The sequence below is a fragment of the Pan paniscus genome, chromosome X (genome assembly GCF_029289425.2).
Source record: "Pan paniscus chromosome X, NHGRI_mPanPan1-v2.0_pri, whole genome shotgun sequence".
Classification (NCBI taxonomy): domain Eukaryota; kingdom Metazoa; phylum Chordata; class Mammalia; order Primates; family Hominidae; genus Pan; species Pan paniscus.
The window spans coordinates 26,460,613-26,485,131 of NC_073272.2; the positions used below are offsets into that span (position 1 = coordinate 26,460,613).

At 41.5% G+C, this 24,519-nt stretch overlaps 1 protein-coding gene and 1 pseudogene across 1 annotated transcript in view; one reads left to right on the forward strand and one right to left on the reverse strand.

Annotated features, from left to right (window-relative positions):
- The window catches only part of PCYT1B (phosphate cytidylyltransferase 1B, choline), a 114,925-nt gene extending 104,087 nt beyond the window's left edge, over positions 1–10,838 (reverse strand). Inside the window, exon 1 of the mRNA XM_034949501.4 lies at positions 10,520–10,838. Coding sequence (XP_034805392.1) covers positions 10,520–10,582 — 63 coding nt within the window. The 5' untranslated portion in view covers positions 10,583–10,838. The remainder of the gene's footprint in view (positions 1–10,519) is intronic.
- A 3,358-nt stretch (positions 10,839–14,196) lies between these two features.
- Positions 14,197–20,538, forward strand: LOC106634285 (large ribosomal subunit protein uL14-like; annotated as a pseudogene).
- The last annotated feature ends 3,981 nt before the right edge of the window (positions 20,539–24,519 follow it).

Here is a 24,519-nt window from a genome sequence, read left to right on the forward strand (position 1 = left end):
AAAAGCAAAACTAGCTGGGTGTGGTGGTGTGCGCCTGTGGTCCCAGCTACTTGGTAGGCTGAAATGGGAGGATTGTTTGAGCCCAAGAGGTTGAGACTGCAGTAAGCTGTGATTGTGCCACCGCACTCCAGCCTGGGCAACAGAGTGAGACTGTCTCAAAAACAAACAAACAAACAAACAAACAGGTATTGTGTTTATGTTTTCAAAACTATTTTAGAAATATATACTGAAATATTTGCAGATGAAATATGTTGTTTGGATGTGGGGAGTGGATAGAATCAGTGGTTCTCAACTGGGTACAATTTTGCTGCAAGGTACATTTAGCAATGTCTGGAGACAGTTTTTGTTGTCACATCTTGGGGCTGGGGGTGCTGTAGACATCTAGTGGGTGAAGGCCATAAATGCTGCTAAACATCCTACAATGCACAGGACAATCGTCCACTGTAAGATAATGGCTCTGCCCCGGCACCCTGATGACCTTGAATGTGTCCATAGAGGCAAAGGCTTGACGTGCAGCTCATCTGAGTGTTGGAGAACGCCTTGTGATCCTCCTGGAACAAGCTCTCCTGGAACAGGGAAGCCTGTGAAGAGTTGTTCCAGGGCTATTTGCCACTCACCTCCTTATCTCCCCTGAGCAACTGTCATGAAGCAGTTTCTAATAGTCTCTTTGTTTGGGTTGGGATATGGGTCTTCCTGCCCTGCCCCTCCCAGTACAAAGTTACAGAACAGAAAAACACTTAGTTGCAATCTACAGTGGGCTCCTCAGCAATGGGAGTCGAGGTTATCTGGCCCCTTTTGTTGTAGAGTCCTTCTTTTTGGTATGCGGGACAAGCACCGTACGAAGCTGGCACCACTGGCTACTGTTTCCTTTGCTATGTAAGTAATAAACTGTCTTAATCTAAAAGTGATTAGTTATACTTTTACCAGTCAAGTCATTCAGACCTTACCTTGTCTTGTGTGTGCTTGACACCCATGACAAACAATTTTCTAGCCCAAAATGTCTATTATGCTGAGGTTGAGAAGCTCTAGATGAAGCAAGATGGGTCATGAGTTGATTACTGTTGAAGTAGGTGGCAAGTACATGAACAGTACAAATGGTAATGTACTATTAATATCTTGTCTAATTTTGTGTATGGTTGAAGCTTTCCCTAATAAAAAAATTACTTTAAGAAGGATAAAAACTGGTCACCTTGCTTTTTTAGATGTATGACATTTTAAGTACATATACTGAGGCAATATGCACAAATGTACAAACTTTGCTGTCAGATTTCTAGCTCCACCAGTAAGTTACAAACTCTGTGTTCTTGAGCGAGTACTTGACCTCTTTAAGCCTCAGTTTCTTCCACAATAAAATAAAACTACTTATGCCCCCTGGGGGTTTTGTGGGGATTAAATATAAGTCAAGTGTTTGGCTGAATGCCTTAAATAAATACCTTTATTAGACCATCTTCCTTTGTTCTTTTTGCCTGCTGCTTTTCAATACAGAAATGCAAAGAGCCCTTCTTGTTATCTGGACAAGTAATTTTGATCTAGTCGATTTCTTTCCAAATAATTCCCTGGAAAATGTAGATAGATGGCCCTGATCTGAAGCGTTTTGTTCTAAGTGTTTAAAACAGCAAACTGGCCAGGCGCAATGGCTCATGCCTGTAATCCCAGCACTTTGGGAGGCCGAGGCTGGGGGGGATGACTTGAGGTCAGGAGTTTGAGACCAGCCTGGCCAACATGGTGACACCCCCATCTGTACTAAAAACACAAAAACTAGCCACCGCGTGGTGGCGGGCACTTGTGATCCCAGCTACTCAGGAGGCTGAGACAGGAGAATCACTTGAACTCGGGAGGTGGAGGTTGCAGTGAGCCAAGATCACTCCACTGCACTCCAGCCTGGGTGACAGAGCGAGATTCCGTCTCAAAAACAAAACAAAACAAAACACACAGCAAACCCTGGAGGGCTCCAGGGGATGGGGAATGAGAAGGAATGTATATGGTGAATTCAGTAGTTCTCAGCTACTGAATGGGGGTGATCTTGTCCCACAAGAGACATTTAACAATGTCTGGAGACATTTTTGGTTGTCATGACTTGGGGAAGGGGAGTACTACTGGTATCTAGTGGTTAGAGACCAGGGATGCTATTAAACATCCTATGTCCTATGCACAGGACAGCCCCTACAACAAAGAATTATCTGGCCCAAAATATCAGTCATACCAAGGTTGAGAAACCCTGGGCTAATGTAACCAAAATTTCTTGATGAACCTTTCCTGGGTAATTAACTTTGCCTTTCTTTGTTCTTCTTACCTAACGCATACAGGTTATTAAAGACATGCTCAGGAGAAATTCGAAATGTGATTACTCTAGCTCTGTGGCCCTAATTTGTTATTCATTTCTTTATGAGAAAAAAAATCCAAGTAGTGTTCTGATTTTATTGCCTTCAAGTTTCACTTACCAAACTCAAAGCATGCACTGATTACCTTCTTAATTAATAGATTGTGAAAGCGGGGCATCACTTTATTAACTCGTGGAAAGGATGTACCATCTCCTGACAGCTCTGTAGTCTTTGTTTCCAACTATTATGCCCATGCGGGAGGATTGAGATGAAGGGGATTCAGACACTGCTCCACAAACAGATTATATTTCTCTTGTTAAAATAGCCCATCTTTGGCCAGGTGCAGTGGCTCACGCCTGTAATCCCAGCACTTTGGGAGGTTGAGGCAGACAAATCACTTGAGGTCAGGAGTTTGAGACCAGCCTGGCCAAGATGGTGAAACTCCATCTCCGCTAAACATACAAACATTACCTGGGCATGGTGGCGCACGCCTGTGGTCCCAGCTACTCGGGAACCTGAGGCAGGACAATTGCTTGAACCTGGGAGGCAGAGGTTGCAGAGAGCCGAGATAGCACCACTGCACTCCAGCCTGGGTGACAGAGCAAGACTCTGTCTCAAAAAAAAAATTAAAATTAAAAATTACTGTTGAATTAGGTGAGGGCAAGACAACTATAAAAGCTAGGGGACAACATTGAAAAACACCTAGGATTCCATATTCAAAGTGTTTTGAAGATATCTTAAGTTTTCACTCAATTTAGAATAAACTAAAAATGGAAATAATAGGCAATGCATATGTGTCTGCCTAATGAAAAAATACAACACAGAGCTCTAATCAGTGGCCCAATCAAAGGTTTGGCAAATTAATAATATATTTATTTTAAATTTAAATAAAATGTTTAATGTATGCATTTATCACTTTTAAGTGAGTCCCCATTATACTCATTTTATTTTTCTTTTATTTTCTTTTTTGAGACAGAGTCTCACTCTGTCACTCAGGCTGGAGTGCAGTGGTGTGATCTCGGCTCACTGCAACCTCTGCCTCCTGGGTTCAGTTGATTCTCTTGCCTCAGCCTCCTGAGTAGCTGAGATTACAGGCGCATGCCACCACGCCCAGCTAATTTTTGTATTTTTAGTAGAGACAGGGTTTTGCCATGTTGACCAGGCTGGTCTCGAACTCCTGACTGCAGGTGATCCACCTGCCTCGGCCTCCCAAACTGCTGGGATTACAGTCGTGAGCCACCGCGCCTGGCCCCATTTTATTTTTCAATTAACTGACCAACTGGTCCCCACTGTAGAGGGTAAGAAGACTTCTACTGTACTTCCTGGTGACTATAACTCTCTCCTACCTTGTATAATGGAGAAAGCCCTACAAAGCTTTTTTATTAATTCTCCATTTTTTTGTTTTGAATTCTTTGTGTGAGACTTAAGACAGTCCTTCATTTGCCACCCTAAGGTAAGATGTAATAACCACATGGAAAAAAATTTATGAGGCAGGTAGGTGCACAAGTCTTACGTATCTCTCTTCGAGGCTGCCCCAGCTCCTGCCTACCTCTGAGAAAGCTGAGGAGTTGTAGAAGGTTGAGTCTGCCATCTGTGGTATCTCTAGGTGGGTCTCGCCTTGCCTTCAGACATCAGAAACCTCTAACAACCCTAGGAGTCTGGCAGGGTTGAGGTGGAGAGCCTTGTAAACAGTGATCACAACATCTGTGTTGCTGGTGTTAATGATAATGTCAATCAATTTAGACGCTAGGGTCAAGTTGGAGTTGGTCCATCCAACATTGATCCATGTCTCACTCAAAATCTGGGTTGAAACCCACTCATTCTCCTGAACAGCCTAGAGATGACCTTAGATGAACAAACTCAGGAGTTTCTCTGGGCAAGGAGGATACAGAATAAACAGTGATTTAAATTCCTTTCACTCATTCTACAGACATTTACTAAGCATGTTGGAAGTCATGCATCCAAGATAAATGTGATCATCTCCACTCTCAAAGGATATATAGAACAAGAAGATATATGTAAAGATATATGTAGGACAAACTCTTAAAAATTGATTTTTTGGTAAATATAATGGTACTATTAAAAATTATCATGTTAGTCTTTGCTTCCAAAAGAAATTATCATTAAGTTATTCTATACTTTTATTTATGACTTACATCAATGGAGCTAAGAAAAACAGATTTGAAATAGGTATTATTTTTGTCTTTCTCCTGGGCCATATTTACCAATTTTTAAATTTTCTTTTCTCTTTCCGTATGTGTGTGAGAGTGTGTGTGTGTGTGTGTGTGTGTGTGTGAGAGCGAGCGAGAGAGAGAGAATTTGTAGTTCATGGAAAGACAAAGAAAACTTTAAAATGTTCTAATACCTGGGGCAGGACTGATATAAAAAATATATTTCACTTCTTGAGGCCTCATTGTGAGAATGGGGCAAAATTAATTTTATGCCAGTTGCACCATTTTCTTTACCCCATAGTATTTGAGAGCTGGCTCCAAGTCCTTGAGAATAAAGGGCAAAAATAAGATAAACTAATAAGACTTATTTTCTCTCACATTGTTCCCAGCACTGGGAAGACTGGGGAAGCCCCAGATTTCACAAGAGACACTCACAAGTCTAGCCTCTCACTCCACATCTGCTTGCATGGTAATTGGGCCATTTCAGGGAGCCAAAGAGGAGTTAGGGAAGGCATGGTCACCAAAACTTGCCTTAGAGGACCACAGTGGGTAGGGATCTAGGGTCTGCCAGGGAGAGGTTAGTGCACTCTAGAGAGCCAGATTCACGTCGCTTCTTGGCCTTTTGGCTAAGATCAAGTGGAGAGCCAGATTCAGAATTAGCCTTTGCTCCACCTGTCAATGTTCAGAGTGAGAACTATCAGCAGAGCAGCCTATGGCAGTGATTATACATCCACTAGGTGAGTTAAGAGGACTCTTGAATCAGCCTACCCCTTAGTTTCTGAAGGAGACAAAACTGTGTTGGGTTAGCTTGAAGGCTGTACACATACATACCTGTAATATTAGGGCTCAGGTAGAGGAATTGCAGGGAGATAGATAAGAGGAAAGAAGGCCTACTGATGTTTGGAACAAAAGATAAAAATAAGGCTGGATGCAGTGGCTTACACCTGTAATCCCGACACTTTGGGAGGCCGAGGCGGGCAGTTCACTTGAGGTCAGGAGTTTGAGACCAGCCTTGCCAACATGGTGAAATCCCGTCTCTACTAAAAGTACAAAAATTAGCTGGGCATGGTGGTGGGTGCCTGTAATCCCAGCTACTCAGGAGGCTGAGGCAGGAGAATCGCTTGAACCCGGGAGATGGAGGTTGCAGTGAGCTGAGATCGCACCACTGCACTCCAGCCTGAGCAACATAGTGAGACTCCATCTCAAAAAAAAAGGTAAAAATATAATATCTCCTTTCCCTTTAAGTGGCTTTTTAAAAATGTTCAGATATCTAAACTTCATAAATTTGGAGAGTTTTAAGTTGTTCAATTCCTTCCAAATAAGGACTAAATATTTAATGTACATTTACATTGTTTCTATTAATTTTTCTTTCCTCACTATGGCTAAAAATTTTCCTTAAAGAAGACAAGGAAGGGACAAACCATATCCTTTGATGCTCACTGCTGAATTGAGGAATTGGGTTTTATTTTTGCTAAAAAGACATGGCATTAATGTTTGCTATATGTCATAGACCAGTCCCAGCAAGCTGTAAGAAACCACCTCTGCTAAGGATATTATGGAAATGCAAGTGCCATTCTTCTCTAATAACTCAACATTCTCTCTTCTCTCCTATTTATTACCTAGAACCAGCATGGGACCTGGAACATGTGCCCCACAGATCTGAGGACTGATGGAGCTAACTGATGACTGGTGTCTGGGAAGGCAGCATGTTTGCCACCCTGTTCTCACTTCTGAAGGAGCTGAAAGATTTAGTTTCCAAAGCCTCTGGCCAGATCACACTCCCCCTCCCCCCAAGTGAATGCCTGGGAATCATCTCTTTCTCACAGACAGGAAGCCCTTATCTCACCATGAAGACTTGGCAGCAAAGACTGGTAAAGAGGAAAGAACAAACTGGGAGTCAGTTTTCCATTTGATAAATGTATTCGCTGTAGAAAATCGGAGTCCACTTCAATAAATGGTCTCTTGAAAGAACTGTCTCTGTCAGTCAATCAGCAGATATTTATTGAACCCTTATTTCATACCAGGCACTGTGCAGAGCCCACAGGAGTACCTTTTCCAGGGAATCACAGAATATAGTGGAAGAAGTGAGGGCTTTGGAATTAGATCTTGATCCAGTCAAAATTTCAGTGTGAAAGTGTTTTATGCTACCATTTTACTTTAAGATCCAAAGGCAAGGAGGAAGGTAAACCTTCCTCCTTGCCTTTGGATATAAACCAAGTAGTATAAAATGATTTCACATAGAATTTCAAAATAGCAGAAGGGTTGGTAGAAATAACTAGGCTAACCACATTATTTCCTACAAGGGCACCTTAGGGGATCCCTGTTTTAATGAATAAATAAAAATGATGTGTAATTATCATATCAATTGCTTGCATCTAAGTGAGTGCTTCTGGAGTTATTTGATGGTGCTTAAAAATCTTTGGTCTCTGAAGTGCATTTAACCATCTTCTTAACTCTTATCTATATTATTAATTTGCAGATCAAAGTTAACTTTGTGCTATGCAAATGAGGGGGCTTCAAATGAATGAGATTTTACTGTAAAATTTAAAATCCATATTACTTGTAACAGAACTGCAACATATTTTGAGGACATGCCTCAGCATATCTAAAAGAGATATTATGGTTTAAAGCAGAATTTTCTGCAATGATGGAATATTCTATATCTGCATTGTCCAAATAGAATCGTCACGAGCCACATATAACTACTGAGCACTTAAAATGTGGCTAGTGTCAGTGGCTCATGCCTGTAATCCCAGCACTTTGGGAGGCCAAGGTGGGCAGATCACGTGAGGTCAGGAGTTCGAGACCAGCCTGACCAACATGGCGAAACCCCGTCTCTACTAAAAGTACAAAAATTAGCTGGGCGTGGTGGTGGGTGCCTGTAATCCCAGCTACTCGGGAGGCTGAGGCAGGAGAATCATTTGAACCCAGGAGCCGAGATCGTGCCATTGCTCTCCAGCCTAGGTGACAGAGTGAGACTTCGTCTCAGAAAAAGAAAAAAAAAAAAAAGTGGCTAGTGTGACTGAGGAACTGAATTTTAAATTTTAATTAATTTTAAAGTAATTAAAATTCTAATTTAAACAGCTGTATGTGGTTAGCGGCTACCTTATTCAACAGTGTAGATTTAAAGAAAAAGTGAAATTGGATGCTGGGAACCCAAATTCCAGCTCTATCCTTGCTATCTTGGACAATTAACCTCTGTGAGCTTCAATTTTCTCACTTGAAAATGGGAATATAGGCTAGGGCTCAGTGGCGCATACCTGTAATCCCAGTGCGTTGGGAGGTTTAGGTGGAAGGATCGCTTGAGGCCAGGAGTTCAAGACCAGCCTGAGAAACACAGCAAAACCCCCATCTCTACAAAATATTTAAAAATTAGCCAGATGTGGCGGTGCATGCCTGCAGTCCTAGCTCCTTGGGGGGCTGAGGCAGGAGGATCACTTGAGCCTAATAGTTTGAGGTTACAGTCAGCTATGATTCCACCACTGCACTCGAGCCTGGGCAACAGAGTAAGACCTTGTCTCAAAAAGAAAGAAAGAAAGAAAGAAAGAAAGAAAGAAAGAAAGAAAGAAAGAAAGAAAGAAAGAAAGAAAGAAAGAAAGAAAGAAAGAAAGAAGAAAAGAAAAGAAAAGAAAAAAGAAAGAAAGAAAGAAAGGAAGGAAGGAAGGAAGAAAATGGGAATATAAATAATATCTACATCACAGTATTTGGAGTAAGAGGAATTGAGGTAATGTCTGGGCATTCTCTTATTTCCAAATAAGTACCAACCAAGTACCAAAATTAAATATGTGGAAAATAAATACTCAACTCTCTTATTTAAAGGTAGTTTCCATTTCCTGAGAGCTATAAAAGATTATTAAGTTCATGATTATTTTCACCTTTCAGATTCAATATTTAGCAGCAATGCTTGTAACTGTTGGCTGTTAAGTAACACCACCAGCAGTAACCAGAAATGGTCGTGTGTCAGCTTGGGTGGGGGTATCAATCTATGGTACACAAAGGGCTGGTAGTCAGAAAGTTTAATTTACAGAAGTTGAGCCTGCCTGTGTGAGAAAAGTACACTGAGAACTGAAAAGCATGAGAAAAATGTTAATAAAATCATTCTTTATTATTGTTACCATTAATAATGTAATCCATTTTAATTGCTCAAGGAGGTTAAATAAGCCTATTCAATTTAATAGAGAAATCAAGGCACAAATTAGCAGCATAGGCAAATGGTCAGGAGCTTGAGTGCTTTTGTTGAATACAATTACATAAAATAAGCCATGGAAAGTACTTAGCCCGGGACATGTCACCCTATAATGTCAACTATTATAATAATGATAAGTGATACATTTGGGAGACCATGAAATTAGAGGCCTTTGTCTATTTTCAATTTGCAAAAGGTATCAGAATACGGAGTGATATTTGCATAGATTTAATTCTACATGACTGGAACATAGAAGAATCATCTCAACTTTCCATATCTGCACCAGTCCAGAACAGAATCTAGTTGTTTTTTTTGGCAACAGAGTCTCACTCTGTTACCCAGTCTGGAGTGCAGTGGCATGATCTTGGCTCACTGTAACCTCCACCTCCTGGGTTCAAGCAATTCTCCTGCCTCAGCCTCCCAAGTAGCTGGGATTACAGGTGCCCACCACCATGCCTGGCTAATTTTTTTGTATTTTTAGTCGCGAGGGGGTTTCACCATGTTGGCCAGTCTGGTTTAGAACTCCTTACCTCAAGTGATTCGCCTGCCTAGGTCTCCCAAAGTGCTGAGATTACAGGTGTTTTGAAATGAGGCATGAATGAATGAATGAATGAATGAATCAATCAATCAATCAATGCCTCCTGATTCCCCCATTAACTCAATACAATCGGCTAGTAAAACTCATGAGTCTTCAATATACAGTACAAATTTCTCCAAATTTAAGATAACATGGAGGTGACTGGGGAAGGGACCAACTGGGCGAAATGATCAATCAGTCATGTAGCTCAAGTGTCTGCTGGATATGAACCTAGACTACTTTCTGAGTAATATGGTGCTTAAACCAGCCACCCATATCCATTCCAAGGGGCATGAGAAGGTTTTGAAGGGATGCTGGTACAGGAAAGACCAGGGCCTGTGTCCATTCTCAGGGTAGTGGAGTGAAACCAGCTTCACCGTTAAGCAGAGAAATTCCCTCTGCCTCGTTGTTGGGAAGCTGCCTCTGGCCCTCAATCTCTTCTTCACATCATCTGGGGTCCTTCTTAACACTTTGTCCCACTGCCTAAACTTTCTCCATCTAGAACTCATTCAGTTTAACAAGGTTCCCCTTGAAATACATTCTCCGGGCACCCTCTGCCCAAGAGAAAAGACCATATACAGTGGTCTCACTTAAGTGACAGTTGCATAACATTGAATTCAGAAATGGATTGTCTTCACTTGAGGTCAGGATTTCGAGACTAGCCTGGCCAACATGGTGAAACCTTGTCTCTATTAAAAGCACAGAAATTAGCTGGGCATGGTGGTGCACGCCTGTAGTCCCAGCTACTTGGGAGGCTGAGGCAGGAGAATCGCTTGAACCCGGGAGGCGGAGGTTGCAGTGAGCCGAGATCGTGCCATTGCACTCCAGCCTGGGCAGCAAGAGCGTAACTCCATCTCAGAATAAAAGGAATGGGTATTCTAATCAGGATTTTGTGACGCTTCTACTAGGAGAATTTCTCATTTCATAGGATAAAGAACATTTTGTTAAAACATTTCTGCAATACCCTCAGGCTCCCATAGCATATTGATCTGACCTTTTTTTTAGTAAGCAAATTTGTTCTTGTCATCTAAGTCTATCCAGGGAGCTGACATACTCTGCAAGGGGATAAAGAAATATTAGTCACAATTTGTTTTTCTTTGTCTTTTTTTAAATCAACTTAAGATGGAGAAGATAATGTTTCCATTTTTAGTCTGACTACTAATTAGCACAGATTCATTACACTTGCAGATACATAGGACTTTACTTTTTGAACTGACTTTGATATTCAATAAGGCAAAAATCAATAAGAAAGTATTCACATTACCTTCCGCCACAATTGCGGAGCGCGATTGTCCTCTTCCATGATGCACTCCTGATGGCCTACCATGCCTGCTCCTGATCTTTTTATCTTCTCTAGAGGCCTCTACCCTTTGGAGTTCTTTTGAGTCACAGGATGAAATTTTTGTTGCTCACTTGACCAAAAGTCAAGCAGGCTCTCTGTGCCCAGTGCTCAAAGATAAGCTCGGAGGAGCTCAGAGTGTCCCAGTTGTTGAATAAGGAGAGATTTGAGTTGCTAGGCACTCTTGCTTTACTTACCACAAGCCTCCTCTTGTCCCCTCTGGGCTGTTGTTCATTGACAATTGCTGTGCTCTGAACTAGCGCTATGATGGCCTGTTGTGCGGGGACAGGCAGGTTGTGGTGAAAGCTGCAGTCGTGAAAAAGGCTATTGTTTAATCTACCCCGTCCCTCACTGAAGCTATGGCAACAAATTCCGTTGGTGAATTAACTATGTCATTGTGCACTGGCTCAACTGATTATGCTCCTGGAATGACAAACATTTTCTCTCTTTTTTTCAAGACAAACAGCGACCGAGACCTTGAAGTGTTAATATACAACTCAGCACTTTCTTTAAATAGGAGAATAAAGATGGAAAAAATAAATCTCTCAAACATACTTTAATTGATTCTAATAAACATTTTATCCCTTCCAAGGAGCTATTCTCAGCACCATTGATAATGAATTTGTGCATCTTAACTATGTGGAGTCTTCGGAATTTCTGTTAAGGTAATTTTCTCTCAGATAACTCTGTGTTAAAAGAACTCTTTAAATATGCATGTGCTTCAGCCTTTCTAAGAACAACATTCTTTTTAAATCTGGTTGCACCAAAGGGCTATGGAAACCTTGGCTGCAGACTGTTACCTCAGTTTAGAGGGAAGGCAGCTGGTCCACCTAAACTCACCTTTGCCAAGTAAAGATATCGTTTGTCCCATCCTAGCAGGAAAACTCTTAGAATGCTTTCTCCTCTATTTCAAGCTCCAGGACAGTAAAACGTGCTCTGATTGGTTGAAGGATGCTTTTCAGACTCCCTCACCCCTCCCCACCATTCATTCACCCTATACCTTCTGCATCTGGGTACCCTGCCAATTGCTGGGGGAGCTCTGCCGGTGGCCACACTGTTTCCTAGTGTGGTAGTGTGTAGTGTTCTGACTTGCTAAGTTGGAATCACATTTCCCAGGATTCCCTTCCCTGAAGGCTTTGGGTTAGAGTTGACCAAAAGAAGAATTTGCATAAGATATGGGAGGTGGAAGTGAAGTAGGAGCGGTTACTTTGCAACGGTTGTTGTGGTTAGGTATGGTAACAAACAGAGGTAGACGTGAAATGAGATCCCGCTTGTCCTCACTCTCCCTCACTCTGTGTCCAGATCTTCTTTGTGAGTGCTGATCCTGTTGACCAACAGGAGCCCCAGGGCCACCACTGGACACTTGGCTGCAGGCTCATAGAGGTAGGAACAGCTTCCCATAGGTCTCCCCAACCGGCTTCCCCTTCCACTTGCACAGCTGGATGTGCTGGGCTTCTCAGACTGATGGTGGGTGGCTCCTCCCATCTTCCAATTTCCTCCTGGACCTTCAATCCCCCATCCCTCTCACAATGGGGCCAGGACTAATTCCTATGATAAATCGCTTCCTCCACAGCTCATCGTGGTTCTGCTTCTGTGACTGAATTCAGATTAACAACACTTATTGTTTCCAAACAATACAAGCACTGTTAGGAGAGCATCCTCAGCATGGAGAGAGGTTAGAGGGCCGTAGGGAGAAAACTCCATGGAAGTTGGGTCGAAAAGTATCTGAGGACCCCAAGGAAATAGATATTATATTTGTATCAGATCTCTCCCTACAGTTGCTGATAGCCCTCACCCTGCAAAGCCTTTCTTCAGATCCAAACAGTTAGCTCTTCTTTCTTCTTCCCTCTTGTGGCTTCCCCTCATCCTCATTCTGTTTGTTTGTTTGTTTGTTTGTTTGGAGATGAACTTTCACTCTGTCACCCAGGCTGGAGTGCAATGTCATGATCTGGCTCACTGCAACCTCCACCTCCCAAGTTCAAGTGATTTTCCTGCCTCAGCCTCCTGAGTAGCTGGGATTACAGGCGTGCACCACAATGCCCAGCTAATTTTTGTATTTTTAGTAGAGATGGAGCTTCACCATGTTGGCCAGGCTGGTCTAGAACTACTGACCTCAGGTTATCCACCTGCCTCACCTCCCAAAGTGCTGGGATTACAGGCGTGAGCCACCGAGCCTGGCTGTCCTCATCCTCATCCTCATTCTTTTTTTTTTTTTTTTTTTGAGGCAGAGTTTCGATCTTGTTGCCCAGGCTGGAGTGCAATGGTGCGATCTCGGCTCACCACAACCCCTGCCTCCCAGGTTCAAGTGATTCTCCTGCCTCAGCCTCCCTAGTAGCTGAGATTACAGGCATGCGCCGCCACACCCGGCTAATTTTGTGTTTTTAGTAGAGACAGGGTTTCACCATGTTGGTCAGGATGGTCTCAAACTCCCAAACTCAGATGATCCACCCTCCTTGGCCTCCCAAAGTGCTGGGATTACAGGCATGAGCCACCACACCCAGCCCTCATCCTTATTCTTATCTTGCACAGATGATTCCCCAAAAGAGACTGGGATTGGCCATCAAAGGTAAGCCACACTGCAGAGGTAGGTTCCAAGTAGTGAACTAAAACAGAAAAAAAAAAAAAAAAAACCATACCCAAGTCCTGGGCACATTATTTCCTCCAGATTTACTCACTGGATCCATTAAAATGATGTCCCAACTTGATGGAGCACGGACAGGTCAACTCAAATAGAAAGTTTCTCTGAAACTAACTGAAGCCTGGTTCAGCTGTCAGGAAAAATCACCCGCCTCTATTTGCACTTGTTTGCTCTTGTCAGTAATGGAAAAATCACTCTTGTGTCATTAAGGCCCAATGGTTTACAAGAGAGGCATATTTTGAAATTGCTTCTTGCTGTCATACCTTAGAATAACAGTACATTTGATTATATTTCCAAGCTTCTTGTTTCACATCCCAAAGAAGAATCACTACCAATCTACTCCCTCAGTTAATTCCTGCTTAGAGCAGGTAATTCTTTGTCATGAGCACAAGAAAGGTGAGAGGGTAGGAATTGATTAATTATGACTGTAAAACAAAGATAATGAGGACAGAGTCACCAATACCACTACATAGGCTATTCTCATCACAGACCTAGTTGGGTCAGTAAATCAAGCCGTTTACCCTCGGATTATGGAGGTGTCTGTTATCCAAACACTTATTGGTGGCTTTCTAGGGTCTTCTCCACTTTTGAGAATCTCATGAACTAAAATGGTATCAGGGATTCGTATTGAAAGTTCTGTAGCACTGTGCAGTGACTATAGTTAAGAGAAGTTTACTGCATCTTTACAAATAGCTAGAAGAAAAACTTGCATGTTACCAACACAAAGAAATGATAAATGTTTAAGTGATGGATTTGCTAATTACCCAATTTAATTATTACACATTGCACACATGTATTAAAATATCCCACTGTACCACACAAATACGCACAATTATTATGTGTCAATTATAAATAATAATAATAATAAAAGATCATTTGCAGCAACATGGATGGAACTGGAGGTCGTTATCTTAAGTGAAACAAGCCAGGCAAAAAAAGACAAATGTTGTACATTCTCACCTATATGTGGGAGCTGAAAAGTTTGATCACACAGAAGTGGAGAGTGGAAAGACAGATAACAGAGACTGGAAAGGGTGAGTGGTGGGAGAGGGAGGATGAAGAGAAGTGGGTTAAAGGGCACAAACATAGGGTTAGATTGAAGGAGTAAATTCAATGTTTAATAACAGAGTGGGGTGACTATAGTCAACAAAAGTGTATTGTACTCAGGTGATGGACACACTAAATACCCTGACTTGACCAATATGCATTATATACATGTAACAAAATTTCACATGTACCCCATAAATTTCTACAAATAAAAAAATTAATAATTTTAAAAGGGAAAAAAGAAAAAAATTGTGTTTTACTCTCTTCTACCACGAGGGATGCTCCAGAGCTCTGAGAATCGCCCAGGTCCGTATAGTTGGAAATGGGTTGGCAGCAGCAGGTCTCAGCTACCTTGTATGGCACTTTGTGTGAATTAAAAAAAAAAAAAAGGTACTCCTCTGAGCTGAAGCAGCCCTACGTGGTGAGACCTATGTAATCTCCCAGTCTGCAGGGAGCCTTTGCAGCCACTGATCCTCAGAGAAAACGGAGTTGTTGAGGAAGCAAACTGTGTTAGCCCCATCACAGGAGATACACACCTGAATTTGGAGGACAAGTATCTTCTCTGGCCAGGGGGTATTCTATGCCAGGAGGGATGGTCAACTAGGCCTCAGCTCCAGAGCTGGTGAACCGTCCTCCTTTTCCACTAATTCCCCAGCAGCATTTTGTTTGCCTTTCTAGTACCTCATCTGTCGGTAGGGGGTGCCCTGAATCATGGACTTGGGCCCCATTTTAAGGGTCCTGCTTTGGCTCTCCTCCTCTGAGGAGTCCATGGGCCAAGGAGACAGGGTGCACATATGGAGACCCCCATCCTCCTTCTAGAACACTCTGGAGTTCTCTGCCCAAATTCCTGAGCCTGCTTCCAGGGCCTGTTTGGCCTCTTCCTCATGGCCACCTTCTCAGGAGTAATCTCACTGCAGAGTTGCACATCTCTAGGCACAAGGGGTGGTCAAGCAAGGGATTGTAGCAGGAGGATGTGAGCAGAACCTGGATGTCTAGGCTGGTTCCACCCTGTGGTGGGGAACAGAGAAGGGGCTCTGCTCCCCACCACCTTTCCTGCAAAGAACTCCAAGCCACTTGACCTCCTAGGTCATTAACAAGATATGCTTGTCAAGTTAGGAAGATGGGATGTGTGTGTGTGTGTGTGTGTGTGTGTGTGTGTGTATACACATATATGTACAGTCTGTTAGCAAGATTTCAAACTTTTGAATATTTAGACCTATGATACACGGGCCTCCATTTATACTCTTGCTCTGACCCCACAAATGTTAGAGGCAAACCCAGCTAGGGGTATTTGAAATCACTCTGGAAATGAATGACTTAGCATTTTCTGGTGATTTTAATTATACAGATAATTACAGGTAGATTGTCATTAAAAATCTGATGATCTCTGAATATATGAACAATATGATTTTCTGCATCAAAGTAGCTGAGGGCTAGATTCTGCACTAAGGTGAAATAATCTGCTCTACCCCTAGAGTACTTCTTGGTACAGAGTAGTTGCTTTAAAAATTATTGTCGGCCAGGCGTGGTGGCTCACACCTGTAATCCCAGCACTTTGGGAGGTCAAAATGGGCAGATCACCTGAGCTCAGGAGTTCAAGACCAGCCTGGCCAACATGGTGAAACCACATCTCTACTAAAAATACAAAAATTAGCCAGGCGTGGTGGCATGCACCTATAATCCCAGCTACTCAGGAGGCTGAGGCAGGAGAATCACTTGAACCCAGGAGGTGGAGATTGCAGTGAGCCGAGATCATGCCACTGTACTCCAGCCTGGACAACAGAGCAAGACTCTGTCTCAAAAAAAAGAATAAAATAAAAATAAAAATTATCGTTATGTGAATAAATGAATCCTGGAAGCATTTTGTAACTGCTTCTCATCATTTGCCGTGTGTTTGCTGATTAACTGGGCTGCAGAAACTCCTCTTTGACTGATGACGTTATCCAAGGCTGCTTTGGGGATGTTAGCCCTGAGATGAAATAAAGGAACAGATGAGGAGATGGTAGGCTCCATGGGCCTGGAGGAAAGTGACTACTGATGACTCCCTACCTTTTTGCTTTTTTGGATTTCCTAAAATTAACTATCAACAGTTCTGAAGAAGGAATGCAAAGTATGGATTTTGCATTTCCAAAGTAGGGACTAGAATCATAGTCCATCCACGTGATGCCAAGACATACACAAGTTCAAAAGCAGAATGTAGGTATTTTTGCATATCACTGTTTCTGTTGGATTTATCAAACATCTACTGTGTGTCAAGCCTGAAGCCAGGTGAAAAATGAAGACAATTACGACAGTATCCACCTTCATGGAATTATAAATCAGTATATGAGTTCTATATTAGTCTGTTCTCACACTGCTGATAAAAACATACCTGAGACTGGGTAATTTGTAAAGAAAAAGAGGTTTAATGGACTCACGTGGAACGTGACTGGGGAGGCCTCACAATCATAGTGGAAGGAGAAAGGCACGTCTTACATGGCAGCAGACAAGAGAGTGAGAGCCAAGCGAAAAGGGAAACGCCTTATAAAACCATCAGATCTCATGAGACTTATTCACTACCATGAGAACTGTATGGGGGAAACAGCCCCCATGATTCAATTACCTCCCACCAGGTCCCTCTCACAACACCTGGGAATTATAGGAGCTAAAATTCAAGATGAGATTTGGGTGGGAACACAGCCAAACCATATCAAGTTCTGTTAAATTGAATATCTCCCTGACTTAAATGATCAATTTCATGCCCCAACTCCAAAGCATCACTGTCTTTTTCCCCTTACCCTGCTTTACTTTGTTTTAGAATACCAATTACAAAGGAATATTAATACATTATGTTTATTGGTTTATTGTCTGTCTCTCCCAACAGAATGTAAGGGCAGGGACTTTGCCTCACTGCTGATATCCCCAGTGCCTAGAACAGTGCTTGGCACATATTAAGTGCTCAATAAACATTTTGTGAATGAACAAATGATTTTGGCATTGAAATTGCCCTATTTTCTTCTTCTTCAACATGGCTTTGAGTGGATAGGAGAATAATGCAAAGAAAAACAATCTGATTTCACAACAAGAGATACTCCTGAAAGAACTATTGGCAGATAAATAATGCTAAAGATAGAGTTAGGATCTGGAGAACAACTAGTGTCAGAGAAAAATATATGCGTTGAAAAATTGTAGGGAACAACAACCTTCGGAATTTATTAGTTTTCTTTTTAGACACACAGTAGTTTTATTTGCAGTAACTTGGTGAAACAACCCAGTTCCAAGCAAATAAATGTCTTTAAAGTTTGTTGATCCATTAGGCCATTAACAAAACTTCTCTAAGTTGTTGGAGTGATAAGCCAAGCGACTCAGACATTGTTTTCTTTCCCCTACCTCACAACAATTATTTTAATGGATCACTGGCACTTTGCAGACATTTTTCTTACTAATAGAAAAACTCACTTTCTGCTTGGTGTGAAACTGAGTTAGAAGAAAACTGAGCATAATATATTTTGTAGTTGCTTTTACATCTTTCTTGTGACTTTTTGCCATTTGCCAGCAACTCTTGCATGATGCAAGATATCTGTGCTTGACCTGAGAGCCTAACCCATTGTATCTTCCCACCTTCCCCTTTCCTCTTCTCCATTCTCCCATCTACCAAGGCAAAAGAGAGTCTTTACCTTCAAATGTGAATCCTGAAGAAATTGTTGTGTTGGAGGGGCCGCAAGTTAAGGATTTCTAAGAACTTCACCTCCAGATGTTCATGACTGTGGACAATGCAACTGCATCAATTTGTGATTAGAAGAGAAACACACTTAGACATCCAGTGCCATCTATAAGAAACAGGCCCCCACCAGACACTAAATCTGCTGACATCTTGATCTCAAACTTCCTGGCCTCCCAAACTGTGAGCAATAAATTTCTGTTATTTATAAATTACCCAGTCTAAGGTACTTTGTTATAGCAGCCGGGACTGAGACATCCCTCAAATTCATCTATAGATTCAGTGTAATCCCAGTCAAAATTCCCGCAAGAGTTTTGGTAGAAATTGACTAGCTGATCATAAAAATTATATGAAAATGCAGACTTAAATTGGCCAAAATAATTTTGAAAAGAAGAACAGTGTTGGAGAACTCAGACTCCCTGATTTTAAGACTTCTATAAGGCTTCAGTAGTTTAAACAATGTGATATTGCCATGAGTATAGACAGATAGGTAAATGGAACAGAATAGAAAATCCAGAAAATAGATCCACGTGTGTGGTAGATTGATTTGCAATAAAATGCCAAGGTACTTCCATGATAAAAACAATCGCCTTTTTAAAAAGTGCACCATTTATAGCAGCATTATTCATAAAAACCAAGAAGTAGAAACAACCCAAGTACCCATTGATGGATGAATGGATAAACAAAATGTGGTATATACATACGATGGAATATTATTCGGCCTTAAAAAGGAAAAGAAATTCTGACACATGCTGCAACATAGATGAACCTTGAGAATATTATGCTAAGTGAAATAAGCCAACAACAAAAATACAAACAGTTTGACTCCACTTATATGAAGTACCTGGAGTAGTAAAATTTACAGAGACAGAAAGTAGAGAGGTGATTGCCAGGGGCTAGAGAGAGTGGGGAATGGGGAGTTGTTGTTTAACTGGTATAGAGTTTTGTAAGATAAAAAGCGTTCTGGGCCGGGCGCTGTGGCTCACGCCCGTAATCCCAACACTTTGGGAGGCCGAGCCGGGTGGATCACGAGGTCAGGCGATCCAGACCATCCTGGTAACACGGTGAAACCCCGTCTCTACTAAAAAAACAAAAAAATTAGACAGGCATGGTGGTGGGCGCTTGTAGTCCCAGCTACTCGGGAGGCTGAGGCAGGAGAACGGCGTGAACCCGGGAGGCGGAGCTTGCAGGGAGCCGAGATCGCGCCACTGCACTCCAGCCTGGGCGACAGTGTGAGACTCCGTCTCAAAAAAAAAAAGCGTTCTGGAAATTGGTCACACAACACTGTGAATGTACTTAATGCAATTGAATTGTGTCCTTAAAAATGGTTACAATGATAAATTTTATGCCATATGTATTTTACCACAATAAAAAATAAAAAATAAAAAAGATGCCAGAACAATTGGATATCTAGAAGCAAAAAAAAAAAAAAAAAAAAAAGAACTGTATCTCACATTATATAGAAAAATGGAAATGAATCATAGACCTCGATGTAAAAGCCATAAAAAATCTAGAATAAAACAGGAGAAAATCTTTGGGTTAGGCAGAGATTTCTTAGATAGGACACAAAAACATGAACCACAAAAAATGGGTACATTGAATTACATCAAAAATAAAAACTTTTACTCTTCAAAGACACAGTTAAGAAAATAAAAAGCGTAAGCCACAGACTGGGAGAAAATATTTGCAAAACACTTATTTTTACGGGATTTTTATTTCAGATGTATAAAAGTTCACAATTTAATAATTAAACAAGTTACTCAGTTTTTTAAAGGGGCAAAATATTTGAACAAAGACTTCATCAAAAAAGATATACAGCTTTCTGCCTTTTTCCAGCTTTTAAGATATTGAAGGGAGGACGTGATGGGTCTTCCAGTATGAAATTCTGGATTTCCCTGGGTCTTCTGTTAGGAGTGGAATCAACTGTGCTGACAACACAGGAGCTGAAGAATCTGTGTATTTTCTCGGTGAAGGGAATCAAGGGATGGCTGAACAGACTCTCCGCTGCTGGTGTGGGTGATGTGGTGATGGCTACAGTTAAGAAAGGCAAACCACAGCTTGGAAAGAAGGTACACCCAGCAGTGATAATTTTGTGTGTGTGTGTGATGGAATTTCACTTTTGTTGCCCAGGCTGGAGTGCAATGGTGCGATCTCAGCTCACTTGCAACCTCCGCCTCCTGGGTTCAAGCGATTCTCCTGCTTCAGGCTCCTGAGTAGCTGAGATCACAGGTGCCCACCACCACGACCAGCTAACTTTTGTATTTTAGTAGAGACGGGGTTTCACCATATTGGTTAGGCTGGCCTTGAACTCCAGACCTCAGGTGATCCACCCACCTCAGCCTCCCAAAGTGCTGGGATTACAGGCGTGAGCCACTGCGCCTGGTCTAGCAGTGGTAATTTGACAATGAAAGTCTTACCAGATAAAAGATGAAATGCTTCTTTATTTTGAAGATAATGTGGAAGTTATAGGAAATAATAAAGGTAAGATAAAAATTTCTGCCATCACAGGACAGATTGCGAAGGAGGGTGCAGATTTGTGCCCCAGTATTAGATACAGCTCCGGTAGCATTGCATGACTCTCAAGTGTATTTGTCAAAAAAAAAATTAAAAATTATTTGCTCCCTCCCCTCCAATAAAAGAAGAAGAAGAAGAAGATATACAAGAGATGGTCAAGAGATTTCTGGTTCCAGCTCACACATGTAAAGAGTTTGGAAGTTGTCACTACCATCCTTATATCAAGAAAAAGATGGACAAACTGAATGAAAATTAATGACTTTTCTTAGACTCATAAGATAACTGAGATAACAGGGCAAACTGCCATCCCCAAATCTAGAGAGACAGGCATATACAGAGAATCACAGTCCAGATCTGCCTACCTGGAGCAGAAGCTGCTGGGGCCATAAACTGGTACGGACACTTAGATGGTAACTTTGATTAATAGCTGGAGGCTGAATGTGGATTAGCATGAGAGTAAGAGACTCCTAGAGGCTGGTATCATGGGAGGGACCGCACATTTTGGTGGGCTTAAGCCCACCAGATTCTCACTGTGAGGATCTGAGGAAGATCTTCGTATTAGTCTGTCCTCACGCTGCTGATAAAGACATAACTGAGACTGAGTAATTTATAAAAGAAGGTGGTTTAATTGACTCATAGTTTCACATGGCTGGGTAGGCCTCACAATCATGGCAGAAGGTGACAGAGGAGCAAAGTCACATCTTACGTGGTGGCAGGCAAGAGAGAATGAGAACCAAGCAAAAGGGGTTTCCCCTTATAAAACCATCAGATCTTGTGAGACTTATTCACTACCATGAGAACAGTATAGGGGAAATCACCCCCATGATTCAATTCTCTCCCACCAGGTCCCTCTCACAACACGTTGGAATGATGGGAGCTACAATTTAAGATGAGATTTGGTGGGGACACAGCCAAATGGTATCAATCTTCTAGGGGGACCTGCCAGGAAAAGAGGAAGAGTAGCCAATTGGGAAACATTCCCAGAATCTTCTCCATCACAAAAGTCCACTCTCCAGCCAGGCGTGGTGGCTCACACCTGTAATCCCAGCACTTTGGGAGGCTGAGGCAGGTGGATCACCTAAGGTCAGGAGTTTGAGAACAATCTGGCCAACATGGTGAAACCTCATCTCTACTAAGAATACAAAAAATTAGCCAGGCATAGTGGTGGGTGCCTGTAATTTCAGCTACACAGGAGACTGAGGCAGGAGAATCGCTTGAACCCAGGAGGCAGAGGTTGCAGTGAGCTGAGATGGTGCCACTGCACTCCAGCCTGGGCAATAAGGGTGAAACTCTGTCTCAAAAAAAAAAAAAAAAGTCTAGTCTCCAGGGGGAAAGACCGTCAGACTGTCAGAGGGCAAGACTTCGTCAAAAGGAGATACTGAAACATTATTCTATTTGAGGGAAGGGAATTTCAGCCCTCTCCAGTCTTCCTGTCTCACCTAAGGAAAAATGAAAATAACCATAGTCAACAGGGTGCAACATCTTGAGAAAATGCATTGGAAGTGCTGCAGTCAGGGAAAGGAGCAGGAGGATACTATCAAAAGGTGTAATATATGCATAATTGGAATACCAGTAGAAGAAAGAGAAAATAGGGCAGAAAAAAATATTCGAAGTAATGATATGGCCATGAACTTCCCAAATAATATATCATTAAGATGATAGACACAAAACCACAGATCCAGGCAGCTCAGAGAACACCAAGCAGGATATATACCAAAACCAAACCAAAACAAAAAACAGGGATATCATATTCCAACTGTAGAAAATCAAGACAAAGTGAAAATCTTGAAGGAAGTTGGAGGATGAAGAAAAACTTTACTTATAGAAGAATGAGGATAAGAATTCTAGTAGACTTCTCATCAGAAACTAGGCGAGCAAGAGGACAGTGGAGTGAAATCTGTAAAGTGTTGAAAGAAAAAAACCTGCCAACCTAGAATTCCATATCCAGGGAAATTATCCTTCCAAAGAGAAAGAGGAAGATGTGTTTAAAAGCAATTTGTGGAATTTAAGAACTATAACAGATTCTTGTTTAATTGTTTAAAATAAAAGCAAGAAGAGAATTGAAAATCTGAAAGCAATTCTTGGCAATGATCAGAAATATTCTTGACTTCACTTATTCTGATTTTGATGACGTATAAAGCCCAGAGAACAAAGAATGTTGTGTGGAAAAATATGTAGACCGATCTTTGTTTTAATTCCCATTATTGTGGATATGTAATAAATCTTTTTCTGTTTTTCAAGTTTAATTGTGTGTAATTTGTTGTTTTCATTTTTATCATCTTTTGTGGAATTTTGAAATATCAATACAAAAAACGTTATGCCATCTATGAAAGTTTTTCATTGTTTCTAATGCTATTTAGAGCCTGTCCATCTATTTAATATCAAAAGACTGAATCCTGTTTAACGACTGCTAAATTTTTCAGTGTTTTAGATAATTACCATTTTTGAGTGATTAATCTCCTGTAGGAAATGAAATACTGTTTACAGTACAGTCACTCTTTTCTTTTAAAATGCTGATTTGAAATAACTTCTCATTATATGTATGGTCTTAAAAAATAAAGCGGCCAAAGCACAAAAAAATAGTGAACGAGGAATAAAGACTTTTCTCAGGCAAACAAAAACTGAGAGAATTCATTGCCAGCAGGCTTCCGCAAATGTTTAAAGAAGTTCTTTAGGTAGAAGGAAAATGATATAAATCAGAAATTAGGATCTACATAAAGAAAAGGAGCACGTCAGAGAAGAGATAAATGAAGGTAAAATAAAATCTTCTATTTTTCTTATTCTTAATTGACCTAAAAGATAACTGTTTAAAGCAAAATAGTAAAAATGTATTGGCTGATTATAGCATATGGCATATGGATAAGTGAAATGAATGACAGTAACGTCACAAGGGATGGGAGGGAGGAATTGGGAATAGTCAGTTAAAAGGTACCTGCACTATGGTGCTAATTTAGAAGTGGACTCAGATTATTTTTTAAATGTATATTGTAAACCACAGGGCAACTAAAAAGAGGCATATATAATATGCTAAGAGATGAGATAAAATGGAGTCATATAAACTGCTCCATTAAAACCAGAGAAGTGGAAAAAGAGAGGTAAAAAGAAATAGAACAGGGCTGGGCATGGTGTCTTATGCCTGTAATCCCAGCACTTTGGGAGGCCGAGGCTGGTGGATCACCTGAGGTCAGGAGTTCGAGACCAGCCTGGCCAACATGGTGAAACCCTGCCTCTACTAAAAATACAAAATTAGCCGGGCATGGTGAGACAAACTTGTAATCCCAGCTACTTGGGAGGCTGAGGCAGGGGAATCGCTTGAACCCGGGAGGCAAAGGTGGCAGTGAGCCAAGATCACACCATTGCACTCCAGCCTGGGCAACAAGAGTGAAACTCCATGAAAAAGAAAGAAAAGAAATGAAAAGAAACAAAAGGAAGGAGAGAGAATAACCTCAGTGAAGCAAAAGCAGTTACAAATGACCAATAAGCACATGCCAGGGATAGTGGCTCATGCCTATAATCCCAGTCTTTTGGGAGGCTGAGGTGGGAGGATCACTTTAGGCCAGGAGTTCAAGACTAGCCTGGGCAACATAGCAAGACCTCGTCTCCATAAAAAATTTAAAAATTAGCCAGGCATAGTGGCACATTCCTGTAGTCCCAGCTACTTGGGAGGCTGTGGTCAAAGAATTGGTTGAATCCAGGAGTTTGAGGCTGCAGTGAGTTATGATTGTACCGCTACACTCCAGCTTGGGCAATAGAGTAACCAAGAGGCAGACTCTGTCTCTTAAAAAAATTAAATAAATAAATAAATAAATAAAGCAGGCGATTGTAAAACAAACTCTCAATGTGCTTGAACTACTAATAACTAATTGAGCAAACTTGTCTTAGTGGTAGGAATTATTCAATAAGTAGTTAGGGACTAAGGGAAATGAAATATAAGTTGTCTTTACTATTGAAGGAACGAGGAGGGCAATATGATGAAGCAACAATTGATGACTGCTTGAACTAAAATAACTTTCTGGCCAGGTGCAG